Source organism: Lipotes vexillifer, unplaced genomic scaffold, assembly GCF_000442215.2.
Source record: "Lipotes vexillifer unplaced genomic scaffold, Lipotes_vexillifer_v1.1 scaffold50, whole genome shotgun sequence".
Lineage (NCBI taxonomy): Eukaryota > Metazoa > Chordata > Mammalia > Artiodactyla > Lipotidae > Lipotes > Lipotes vexillifer.
In genome coordinates, this window is record NW_006784763.1 from 3,652,205 (window position 1) to 3,666,234 (window position 14,030).

At 30.1% G+C, this 14,030-nt stretch overlaps 1 protein-coding gene across 2 annotated transcripts in view; it reads left to right on the forward strand.

The window, feature by feature from the left end:
- The window catches only part of PCDH10 (protocadherin 10), a 39,789-nt gene that overhangs the window by 10,682 nt on the left and 15,077 nt on the right, over window positions 1–14,030 (forward strand). Inside the window, exons 4-5 of one of the 2 annotated variants that reach the window (XM_007456989.1) lie at window positions 2,874–3,179; window positions 8,754–8,866. In XM_007456989.1, coding sequence (XP_007457051.1) covers window positions 2,874–3,179; window positions 8,754–8,794 — 347 coding nt within the window. In that variant the 3' untranslated portion in view covers window positions 8,795–8,866. Of the gene's footprint in view, window positions 1–2,873; window positions 3,180–8,753; window positions 8,867–14,030 lie in introns of those variants that run through there. The other variant, XM_007456990.1, reaches the window with a different exon arrangement.

Sequence of the window (14,030 nt, forward strand, 5' to 3'; positions counted from 1 at the left end):
ATATATATATATTTAATGGGATTAGTGATATATGAAAAAAGATAAAATAATTTTAGTCAATGTCTCCCTAAGGTGAGGACCAGTAAATAGGCAAGATGTATTTGGTTCTCAAACTATATATCTAAGACAACTGAAAAAAAACATTTTCAGTGAATGTTTCTAAAACTTATTTGAAATTTATTGATGTACTATTTATATGATTTAAAAAAATTGTTTCTGTGTCTGATATTTTCATGAGAAATTAGTGTACTTGTTTTATCAGTAAAACTGGGGAAACATCTACATGCATAATGTGTGCCGTATTCCCTTTCCTTGTAGTTATATAAAGCTGTGTTATCGCTATGGGGATCCCACTTTAAAAGGAGTAGCTCATAAATTTATTAAGAACACTATTTACAAGAGTTCCCCTTTCAGGCAAGTAACAGTGTTCTTCCAACAGAAAACTTTATCATATTCCTCACTTTTCTTGTTATGCACATGATATGTTTTGTTTTACAGGTTCTCAATTCATGAGAACTTTACTTCATCATCTAAGGGAATTTTAACTAGCCTCTAATAAGTCAAAGAGGCAGAAAAACATATACTTTGAGAGAAGAAAATGGGCACAATTGAATATAAACTACCCATAAAAACAAATTCTACTAAAAGTACCCTCCAACATAGGCAAACATCTTAATGATAATGTTGAGAGACTAGATTATTAAAATTTTTCTCTGTGATTATCATTTTCAAAATTATAAGAATACTTTGGTACAGTGCTCAAACAGATGTGAAAGATTGTTAATGGTCTCATGAGATATTTGAAAGGGTTTGATCAGTTATGTGACGAAAAACTGTATTAATATCAAATTTTGCATTAGTACCTATCTTTATCAGGATCCAATAAAACAATTCTATCTTAAAATTTGAATTTTTTTCATCAACTTAAAATTTAATGACACGAATTTATTTTTAAAATATATAATTGCTCGTAATTTACTATTAATGGTAGTTCCACCTGTCAAAAAGGCCTTTTATTCCTTATCACACTATAAATAGGGAGCATTTAGAGTACAGTGCCTCAAAAAGAGATGTCTCTGGTTCTCTAGCTTCTACCTAGCTCGTATGTCAGTGTGCATCAGGGATATTCTCCTTCCCTTCCTCTTTTTTTTTTTTTTTTTTTAAATACATATCTCCTTACAGGCATAGGATAACTGAACTTCCCTGGTGTCTACAGAAAAATTGACATGTTTTACATGCTGTTCTTAGTCTGATTCCTTATCTTGGCTTCAGCTCATGTTTACCTTCCTCAACAGTTCACTGATCAGTAATTTACTTCCAGGCTTATGCATCAATTATCAATGGAATGTTAGAATTGAAGTCAGACGTAGCATTATACATAGTTTAATTTAAAATAAAAAAGTCATTATAAAGTGAGATTAATATATGATAAGAAGCTTGGTGTTATTTCTTAAAACATAATATATGTAATTAACTGTTCTTAACTCCAAAATACTTGAGGATAATCTGGAGGGTTAATAATTGTGAAAAATTGATTTCTTTATATTATATAGAGAGATGTTAAAATATATACACAAAAAAGTAAATTAGTACTAGTAGAATACCGTTAGGAATTTGCAAACTAAAACTTGTTCAAGAGCTCAAATCACTCATAACATTTAAAGAAAAAAAATCAAGTGTGTTCATGACATAAATATTACGCTGTTGGTCAAAAAGGTAATCCCTAGTTTTTCCACACCAGGCATTTCATGCATTTGAGAGTTTCTGACGTACGGACTAATCACACTTTGGTTATTTCAAATTGATCCTGTTTTTAAACATATTTAATAAATGCGTTGCTCTGTTTAGAAACACGTTAAAATGTGATTTTGTTTATGTACTTATTTTTCACCTACTGCTAGTTATCAAAATGAATAACAAATAGTATTCTATAGTGCCCCCAAATTGTTATGTTTTCTTAAGAAAGTGAGTGAGCTTTCTTGAGTCATAAATAACGTGTTTAATATTCTTGTCAATCCATGGGAGACAATGAAACTTGAAGATGTCGTTTGAAATCTTGGTATTCTATCTAGGATTAGTAAGCAAACAGTTCTGTGTTGTCTAGCACAAGTGTTTTCCAATATAGAACAAGTAATAAAGTATTTGTCAATAGCATCTGCAGCTGATGCACATTGCACTTGTTACCTTGGTTTCACTAATTACAGTCATTTGTTCTGGGCTTTTCTAAGGTGGTAAATGATAAGTGGTTTGTAGTCATACGGACTACGAGAGTGTCACTGAAAAATAACTTTTAGGAAGTCATTTTCTAGGAACCTAAGAAAGCATGCTCTTGGCCGCTCACGAAATCTTATCTTATTCTTGTTATTTACTGATGTATCAGTATGTATGCCATGTTTCTGTTGAATTTCACTTTTTATTTCATGTCCAGATTTTATAATCTAAATGCTAGTACTTCCCATATTTCTTCCCTTTTTGTCTCTAAGAAAAAAAATATCAGATGACTTAACGTCATTAGAGATTATGGATAACGAAGGCTTTCCACTTCGGTTTTTTCTCTGTTATGAACTTCACGAGAGATTTTTTTAAATATTCATTCTCACTATTTTCTAGTTATTTAAATAATTTAGAGCCAACATTTCCCCCCCGATATCCTGAGTAGTTTAGAAACATCTATCTCAGAGGCCTCTTTGCCGAGTCTTACCCTTTACAAAATAATGTAAAGCGATTTTTAGCTCCTGTCAGGTTAAAACAAGAAAAATTTGTCAAGATACCTTCACCCATTACTCTTTATGCTGCCTGTAACTTTTCACTTCTAAGTAGCTGGTCATGTTGGTGAAGGCTCCCTCCATAGCTTCTGTGTTTTCTGCTCGCAGGTATGGATCTCTTCTCCAACTGCACCGAGGAATGTAAAGCCCTGGGCCACTCAGATCGGTGCTGGATGCCTTCATTTGTCCCTTCTGATGGACGCCAGGCTGCTGATTATCGTAGCAATCTGCATGTTCCTGGCATGGACTCTGTTCCAGACACTGAGGTGTTTGAAACTCCAGAAGCCCAGCCTGGGGCAGAGAGGTCCTTCTCCACCTTCGGCAAAGAGAAGGCCCTTCACAGCACCCTGGAGAGGAAAGAGCTGGATGGACTGCTGTCTAATACACGAGCGCCTTACAAACCACCATATTTGAGTAAGTATTCCGTAAAAGGCTGTAGCAAAGTATTCCCTTTCAGAAAATAAAGTTCAACATGCCATTCTTCTTAGTAAAAAATAGAGTTCAGGTTGTTTTCAGAAACAAGGATAAAAGTGACTCTTGGATGCAGACAGCACTTTACAATCGAAAAATGGATATACTTAACAAGAAGACAAATTCCTGTGTTAGGACATGGTTGTTGGCTACAATCAAAGATAATTTTTGATGTTGTTGAAAACATTTTTCAAATGATCTTCCTATTCCCTTTGAATACTGCTCACCTGCTGACTTGATTTCCATGTGTTTTGAAGGGCTTAAGGTGGAAAAACATCTCTTCACAGTTAAGTCACCGAGAGATCTGGTTTTCTTATTGATTACCAGCATTTTCACTTAATCATCCTTTTCCCACAATGACATTAAACACATTAGGCTAAATTCAGAAATCATTGCAGCCATCAGTTTGATCATTCTACGTGAGTCAGTAATATGTTGGCATGGATATACGTTGCTTATCAGAATCAGAGGAACTACATGATGAAAGCATATAAACACAGCAATATTATTCATTTATTTAAAATAGTAGGTTCTTCTAACATTGAGACATTGGTAATTGTAGTCAGCTCTTTTGATATTGGGACCATAGTCTCGAAGTGGATAATTTTATACAACCACTCTGAAAAACAACAATGCTTTGAGATTCTTTAGTACATATTTATTAAAGTAGCCTAAAATCAAATTTTAATAAATAAGGACTATGATTCAGTCTTTGCCCCTCAAACTAAATTCTGGACTTAAAATTTTATTCATTTTTTCTGGATTTAAAGTTTTACTTATTATCAAAAACCAAGCTTTTCCAAATTTTACACAACATATTCTCACTAGTGTTTCACTTAAAGTAATAATATACATTATAGAAGTACATTATCAATAATTTCAAGGTAAAAATTCAAAGGGCATATGATTCAGAGTAATTCAAATTTGTATTTCTAAAAAATAGAAATATTTCCTGTTAGCATATATTAACTGGTAAATCTACATCAAATATAGTGAAAAATCAGTTCAACCTCTTTAACTTTTAGTGAGTACCAACCTTGATGAAGTTTCACTTACATTATAGAAATGAAATTTTGAACATCTACAAATGTCTTTTCTCTACTGACTGGTTTTTCTTTTTAATTTTAAGAATCATGGTAATAATTTTTGTTGATAGAAATATTAATGCTACATATATTTTAACGCAAATTTCTCTACTCTTTAAGAATCTAGTATTTCATTTAGATCCCTGATTTCAGGGATTATATATTATCAGATATATGTGCTGCTAGAAATCAAAGAATGCATCTATTATTTTACCAAGAAAATTAAGATTTGTTTGCATATTATTCCAGATGTGTATTATAATTAATTAATTTTGAATAACAATTTCCGTCTTCTGTTTTAGCCAGCTCAGCTCATACTGCTCAAAATTTAGGGTTTGGCATAAAGTGTGGATGGGATGAAAAAGAAGCAGAAAAATAGCATTTTGTTGTTTTTATTTATACTTTCCTCAGTTCTTCATATAACTTTAATCATGTCTGAATTTTTTTTTAACTTCTAGTGTTTAATGTCATCTTAGTCTCACATGGTTATCTTTAAAATTACTTCCTAGCTCTGACTTAATAGGCATAGTCAATTTTCTGGTTAATCTAATTGTATAAGCTAAACCAAAACCCTCCATTCCTGACAATTTTGCCCCCCAAATTCACATGGTGGTAGTTGTTAGTATGTGTATCATTTATCATCAGGAATGGAAATATTCTCATCTTCTAAATTGAAAAGCACATCCCTTATGTAATTAAAGAAGCTAAAAATTAGCACTAATTACCTTTATTTAAAATCAGAATGTTTAAATAATTATTGAGGAAGCAGTTTTTCTTTTGCTAAACATGCATTTTGTTTTTTAATGAACATAATGCACATTTTGATGTTAAGAAAAGTAACTGTATATTTAATTATTTTTGTAAAGCCCTAAACAAAGCCTAATGAGGCTACCACTGTCATTTATAAAATGATGACAGGGAAATGGTGATAAGCTTAATAATACAAATGAGATCATTGTCTACACCCAAGAACTTTTCATTTCTACACCTCTGATTGCTAAAGTTAAACTTAAAAATTGTAAGAAAACAACTTTTACACAAAAGTGCATGTATGCACATTAAAAACAATGTACTTTGTGTTTCTAAAAAAATACCTATATACAATTATATTTCTTCTTTTTTTAATGTATAAGAAAAGATCCATGAAGAGTATACATAATGCATTTAATGAAATGGAACTTATTTTTTTAATCAGGAGAAATTTTCAGCATATCTCTTAAACCTTGTCTCATTAGTCATGAGCTCTTTACAAGCATGCCTCCTCTTATTTTTGTCATAATGTTGTATATTGCTAATACTCTGATAAGGACAAAAGGGATACACTGAAAGATGGAGGAAATAAATTTAAACATGTAGGATATGGTCATATAGTCAAAATATAGTGTTTAGATTTATCTTAAAATGTTAATAAATTTTAGCTTAGCTTAAACTTTAATTTTTATTAAAGTAATAAAAATATGAAAATACTTTGTCTTAATAAAAATCAATAATTGTTTTCAACACTTATTAAAATGAAATAAAACTATTCTCTGGAGTTTAAAAATAGTTATATTTTTCATACAGGATTCAAGAATTTCTTTAAAGTTACTGACATGTTATTTAAAATTACTGAGTCTTTCAACTGACACAGTAAGTTATACATAAAACATCTAGATAGTCTGAAAAAATAAAGATCATAAAAATAATTCAAGTTCAAGAATATAACTGGTAAAAATTATAGCATTAATATAATTTAGAAAAGCCCAAAAGTTAAAACAACAAGTTTAATATTATTTTTGTAATCATTCTTGCTTATGATTTTGGTTTCACATTTTGAACATTATCTCTTCAGATTTTTTTTGTCTGGAAACAAGCATGTCTTTCAGTTTAAATCAGCCTAAACAATACAGTACTAAAGGCATGAGGATTTGTTATTTGGAAACCTGTTGATTTCTTGTCAAAAACTTAGTCATTCCCTAAGAATTGAAGACAATCATAAGATAAATGGCCAATGAAATTTCATCTAAAATGTATGTTGTGAAATCTTTCTTTCATTTGTTTAAAGGGTCATACAATAATAAATTATATTGAATAAAGTGAAAAAAACCTACATGGACATCATGATTTTTAAATCCTAAATCCATGAAATTTTCTACAATGGTAGGACTGTAGGAAACCATTTATTGAATAGTGTTACAATTGATTCTTCTTTCATAGCATACAACATTTAGACTAGTCCAGGTGTGTCAAAAAATCAGCTGTCTCCTGACCTAACTTTGTTTTTGCCTACTTTTGAGCCCTTTTGAAATTTCAACCCAACTCATACATATCATAACGTAAGAAAAGATGTCAGAACTTTGAAACATTGCATTTTAAATGCTGCTGACACTTTAACAGACTTCTTTTCAGTAACCCTCATTTTAGGAACATTCTTTTTGGCATCTATATTATTTCTACCTAACACTTAAAGTTTTTACTTGTTTGAAATCATAGAGTGTGTTTCGTTGAGTCACACCTCTTCCAATTCCTTCATTATCTTAGTCAGCCCTCTAAGTTTTCATAATTTGTTGAAGTCAAACCAATTATGAAATATATATAGGAGCTTATACAGTATTCAAAATAAAATGACTTTTCTTACTGGTACAGATTACCCTCATACTTATGTACCCCTGTGTAGTGTTTTCTCTGGAATTTGTATATTCCTCTAATGTCATAAGCATAGCATCACTTTATCAAATATTAAATTCCACAGAAAGTATTTTTATAGGTGGCCTTTTAACATTTTTGTCTATTAGGTCCACATGTTACTAAATGAATGGACATCTTTTTCATTATTTTTTCCTTTTTTAATAGATATGTTTGTTTCTGTTCACTTTTCCTCTACTTTTTTTTTTTCTAATAATATCCTATTTCTGAGATTTTTGTTCTCTCACTTGTCTTTATAAGAATACCTCTAAATTTGTGAGTCTAACTAATTTTCTTACTTTTTTAGTTTATCTCTTTGTGACAAATCTCTGGTTTTTGAATCACACCAGTATTTCTATTTTTCCATTAAATTCTTTTATTCTGTAATTATGAATTAATCTCTCATAATCAAAATAGTTTACTCACATCAACTCTGTGAGCAAGAAACAAATGACAACTCAGGATCAGAAAAAACCTGACCCCAGTTCATGTTCTCCATATATCTACTGTTAGAATTAAATGTTCACTGAATTTTACAATATTTCACTTCTTTGAAAAATGGTAATCTATTCACAATTTATGTGATTACTCCAGTTAACTGGTGCAGCAGCTGACTGGAACCTTTGTATACTCTAGATAAATGAGATATCATAAGACTATCTTGTTTCTTCTCCTATAGTTGTTGAGCAATGGTCTTCCTCAACTAATAGGATTTAAATGAAAGCTATAAAAATCTTTCTGAGGTGCAGATATGAAACAGAACTGTTCATTTTACATCTATGGCAATTTCTGTAGGCAATTTGTGTTTTACTTATTCAGACAGCAGTGCTTCTCTGTGACTTATCACATATCACTTAAAATTTGTGCCTTTGGGTGCATTGAAACTAGTTAATATCCAATACTCCCTTGGCATATTTAGACTTATTACCCAGCCATGCATATTATAAATGCAAAATAATTATGTGATAGAAAATGAATAATGGACGAATGAGTGTTTTTAAAGCACCCAAACTTTCTTTAATGCTGTCATCATACTTTAATTTACACACACATCTACACACAGTTTTTGGTATCTCTAGGCAAACTCTCTTCTTTTCTTCCAATTAAAAAAACATGTTTTAAATTAGTTGTATTTCTTTCTAGATAGTACCTACACGGTTTTATGAGGGAAGATAGATATTGAACTCATTCAAAATATTGAAATACACCTAACCAAGATGTTTTGTGAAATATGATGGTGTTTTTCAGTACTTTAAGATTTTAAACTTCTTTTGATTTATTCAAGGGACTTACTTCATATTCTAAGGGGGAATTAAATTTGTTTTTAATTTCTTAACTCTGTTAGAATGTTAATTGCCCCCCTTTCTTACCAGATCTGTAAAACAATCTTTTACATGTTTTATTTACTAATAAAGCTTTCATACTTTAGCTCTCATCCTTCACATTTTTATAAAGCTAATATATATACATATATACATTTTCTTCGTTATGGTCACTTATATTTCTTATTTAGTTCCCAGGTAGGAGTTATTTATTTACATGTTATTAATTACATTTTTGAGTTCATGGATACATGGTTAAATAAAACATTTAAGGTCATATAGAGAAGACAGTTGGTTAAAGTAATTTATATCTTTTTCAGTGTTTTACACTGCTTAGTAAATGATTCTTCATCTACATAAAGCAGTTTATTTTGTGCACACTTTGCATTTTATTGAATCAACATTTAGCACATTAATATATTTATATACCTCATTTTATATTACAGATCATTTTCATCCTCTTTCTTATTTTGTACATTGGAAGTAAATCCATATAAGCATTTGTGCATCATGTGAGCCTAACAAAGGAAGATTATCAATTAAAATATAAATAGAATTATTCAGTGAAAAGGAATATCTACTTGGGAATTTTTCCTGCCTCATCATACTGAAGATTTTTGGGTCAAAATTTAAATGCATTAAATTATAAAGATATTGTAAATAAGTCTGGAATATACAAATTCAATTGCTTATAAATATTATTAAACATTGTTCAATACTCAACGTGCCAGACTTTTTTTGAGTGAGTCTGCGTCTTCTGAAATCCTTTTAATAAGAATTAGTATCATTTAGACAATATAGCTTGGAAACTGTTTTGGACTATAAGGTTCATTGTTCAAGATTAAATCATACTACTGAATCAGGACTAAACTCAGCATAATGTGAGTCCATTTAATGCTTCCTAAATTATAATAAAAATCTTGGAAGTTTTATATCTAGGTCTAATAAGACTCCCTAATTACTGTGTTAGTGATTTCTAATTAACTACATCAGTTTAGGTGGGGACAGTATAGAAGATTTGAAAGATTGAACCCCAAAATATAATTACATACAAAAGGACATGGATAAAAACAAATTGTAAGCTGGAAAATTTACAAATAAAAATCAGGATTTTATTTCTGATTTTTTAATTGGTATGATATTATATTTATACATTATATCTAGGCACTTAACCATATTCTTTTTCCTAGAGATACATTTCTTTTAACTGTAGGGATTGAAAAGATTCTATGTGAAATTTATTTCAATAAAATTTTTATAACCTGTACTTTTAAGTGTTGTCTAAGTTATCAAAGATAGTTTTTAAATCATTGAGTTCAACAAGTGATTATAAATATATTTTCTGTGTTCTATTTTAATGATTCTGTTGTATGGATAGAGTTGTGCATATTTGCAACCCATAGAGAAGCAGTATGTTTTTAATTTAGTTTAATTTTTAATTATATCTATCAATTACCAGAGAAAGAACAGACAGAGATTATGCTTAACGTAAGAGTAAATTTATTTAACTAACGGCTACTTCATTATCGGAAGCCGTTAACATGATAATATGGTGCTTTTTGAGAAACAGATAAGTGATACAGTCAATTTTGGTTGTTCCTTTATTTTTGGGGGTCCTGGTTGTACTTTTTGAGGATGAGTTCATATTGCATAATATAACAAAGTTAACCATGATACTGTAGAGGAAATAGATTTCTGTATTATGAGGAAGACATTATTTTTACTGCTTGTAAAAATGTTGTAATCAGTAGGGCTTTTTTTCTCTTTTAATGTTGGTGTTAGCTGGAATCCTACACAAGATTCTAATATTACTTGTGTTGGATATTTAATTGTATATTTTACACAAACTGGAAAATTGACATTAGTTTGTCATCAAGTGTTCCAAGGTTCATATTTATGCCAATAACTATGTTTCAGCTGAAAATTGGATAATTACTACGTTATTCCATAAAAAGCATATCTGTAAATGTTTTTGTCAAAATAAGTGTTTGGAAAAATGAAAAAGTCCTAAGCCGAGAAGTAATACGTAAATAAAATCAATATCAAACATATATTTCCTGGGTTAAATTTTGAATCACTCTGGGTAATGAAATAGCCAGGGCAGAAAGCTTCTCTCATACCTAACTAAACATCACTGGGCTTTGTCTCAAAGGGCAATATATTGGTAAAAAGTTCTGAGTCAAAACTGGCAACAGTAGATAAATGTAATAAGTTGTCTTGATGACGTACACCTGATGGTGTGTTTAAAATAAAAAACTTCACATGTAGGTTTAATCAAAATGGTAGTAGGAGTAATAGGTCCATAGATATGAGAGCTAACATTATAGTTTGACAGTTGCTATCATTTTATTCTTAAAAAAAAATAGAAAACCTTGAAACTGACCTGTAAAATTAGTATAAAATTATTGTACCTTTTTCTTTCACTATTAATAAATCTGATGTCAGAACCAATCCCCTTGCTAGTCACTAGTCGTGTGGTTTTAAGGTTTACTTGCCATAGAATTATTCATCAGATGATTACATTGGAGGTCATGAAATCTAGATCTGTTTTGGTGAATATATATTGATTCTTGACTTATCTCAATCTTTTTGGTAAGAACAATGGTAATAGGGAACGATATTATGTACAGCACATACATTCTACTAAGTTATATTTTTAAACTTTTTTAAATAATGGATAATTTCAAGCTTATTCAAAAAAGAGAAGTTTACTAAACTCTCCACTTAAACAATTATCAATTCTTGACAAATTTGTTTCATCCAAAAGCGAATACACTTCCTCTTCTTTCATATTTTTAAAGCAAACCCAGAAACCCTACTGTTTAATTCATTAATATTTCAGCATATTTATTAAAGATAAAGTTGAACATAACCACAGGAATAATATTCCTCCTAAAAAAATTTTCTTGCTATCGTTGATTGGTTATTGTTCAAATTTCCATAATTTTCTCATAACTATTATTTACATTTACAATTAATTTGATTCATGATTAAAATAAGGTTTGTTGATAGCAACGCATTTTTATTTTTTATTTTAAAACTTTTGATTAATGTACAGTATGCATACAGACAAGTACAAAAACCACAAACGTATAACTCAAGAAATTTTCACAAAAGGAGCACACCTGTGTAATCAGTGACCACATTAACTGGGTACTGTGTCCAGTAGCCAAAACATTACTAGTATCTCAAAAAGTCCACCATTCTGTCCCCTTTCAGTTACTACCACCCAAAGTGTTACCACTGTCCTGGTCTCTAACCAAAGATTAATTTTTCTGGTTTTAAAATTTTATATAGTTTGAATAAATGAACTAGTGCAATATATTTGAGTTTAACTAAAATGTAATAGCTGGTTAGTCTCTCTGATAATATAGGGAAAGCAAATATCAGAGCTAAAACATATCAGTGTGTAAGCTTAAAAAGATAATTTAGTTAGGATGTGTTCTCCTTGGATATGATTTCTGTTACTATCTTTGGAGTTCTTATCATGTCTAGTATTTCAGAAATGCTTGATACTTGTCGTTATATCTTCTTTTTGATTGAAACATAATCTTCTGTTAACTTAGTGGTGTTTTACAAAAACAAATACTTAAATATGTTGATTTGAATACCAGATTATAACAAAAGAGTAGAAAAATTGAAATGTGTCTATTTCGCATTTCTTTGAGCCTAGATTAGAGGATTGTGGCAAACTGGAGACTATGATGCTTAAAGGAGACTCTGAATAAAGAGATTGTGGAAAATAACGTATCTGAAGAGACTCCAAAGGATTGAGGGACTGTGAATTAAGAAGAAAAGGGGAGAGGTGACAAAACAAATAAGTGTTTAAACAAATATTACACAGATAAATATCCTGACCTTGACATTGGTATTTGCTCCTAAGAGAAATGGAAGCACATCACCTAGAAAGCTTTACAAACTACAAACGTATGCATACGCCAACTGTAATTTGGTGGAATAGCACTTTCCAGCCCTGTGATGTATTGCCACAGAATGCTTTTCTAATACTGGGGCTGGTTTAAAGGAGTGAAGGATGGGGCTCAGTTTTACTAGGGGAAAAGGAAAGGCAATTGAGAAAGCTTGGATTTTTATATATTTCCTTTCCTTCCTGTTTCTACACAGATGACTTCTTATCTTTCGTATTTTGGAATTTGGGGAAGGAAACATTTGGTTTCTTAAATCCTTTTTTTCCCTCTCACACACTGAATTGCAATGGATGATTAAATGTCTAGGAACAGAAATTTAAAAATCCTAGTTTTAGAAGGAAATTTGGGAAAATATATATAGTGCAAAAGCTGAGTATGAAAAAGTCTAGTATATTTTATATATGCAATAAGTACCATATGTCTAATAAAAGTATGCATTACAACTTAAGGATTTAAGACTTCATATTATATATAATAATTTATAAAAGACATGACTATAGATTTTAAATATCTATATGAAGATATTTTAAATATTTTAAATATATTCATCAAATATTGAATCTTCTCTTTATTGAGTTGGCTTATTTCTCTTATAAGAATTTTCCATTTTGGTATCATATTATCCTCTGCTGAATATTAAGGAAAATCCTTGGTGTCAGTTACTGTGGAATGACTTACAAATAAAAATGCAGCAGCTATCATTAGTGACTCAGGGTCAAGTGGCCTACTTTCCTTAAACCTAGTGGTGATACGTGCTTTCTTAATTATTTTGGAGGATATAGCAAATAGGCTGTATATGATCATTATATCTTGGATTGATATTTTGGAGAGTAAATTAAAATGTAGCATTAGCTTGGTAAGGGTGGAGGCATGAATAAATCACGCACTTAAGAAAGGGAAAATAGTCAAATGGGGGAATGGTGTTAGCTAAACATTAATGCTTGATTTAATAACAGTAGTAGCTACTACTGAGTGCCTATTTTATAGGCATGAGAAGATGAAATGACACACTACAATTTCATAAATATACAAACAGTGTTACAAAGTGATAGTTCTCATCAATTAAGGGTCATGAAATAAACTCTGAATTTCAGATTATAGTAAATAATTTTAGAAATGTTTGAGAATATTTTATGATTATATAAATTACTCAGTTTTACATAGGCAAAGGGGTTTTTGATAGTAGACAATGTAGAAATGCCTTTTATTGATAAACTGGAGTGAATTTTAACTCCTTTGAAGTTGAATTAAAGCTAAGGATTTGAGAAATCTATATTTTTAAATTATGAAACAGTGGGAAGATAATTATTTCTCAAATTATAACAACAAAATATTGACTCTATTGAAATGTGACTGGGAACGGGTTTTTTTTTTTTTAATGCAGGCTTACTTTAGAATTGTTTTTAGGCAAATACTTGACATTGAATAATTTTATTTTCGTCTCTCAGACTTAAAATTGACCTTGAAATCTAGAAACATAATCCTTAAGAACTTAAATTGCTTGCCTTATAGGAATTCTTCATAGGAATTGTGATTTCTTAATGCTTATAAAAGGTGTGCTAAAATATCCAATATGGGGGAATATTACCTTTGCTTTAAATAAAAGCATTTAACATAATTTACAAAGGGTATATTATATTGTTTTGAAATTAATTTTAAATCTATGTCTTTTAAAAAATCTATTAAAGTTTTTCACATTTCAACTACTTTCTAATTCTGAGGGGTAGATATCAATAGGTCCTATTGTTTATAATACTATTCTTTATTGTAAAGTAGTGCTATGGTAGTTTGAAACTG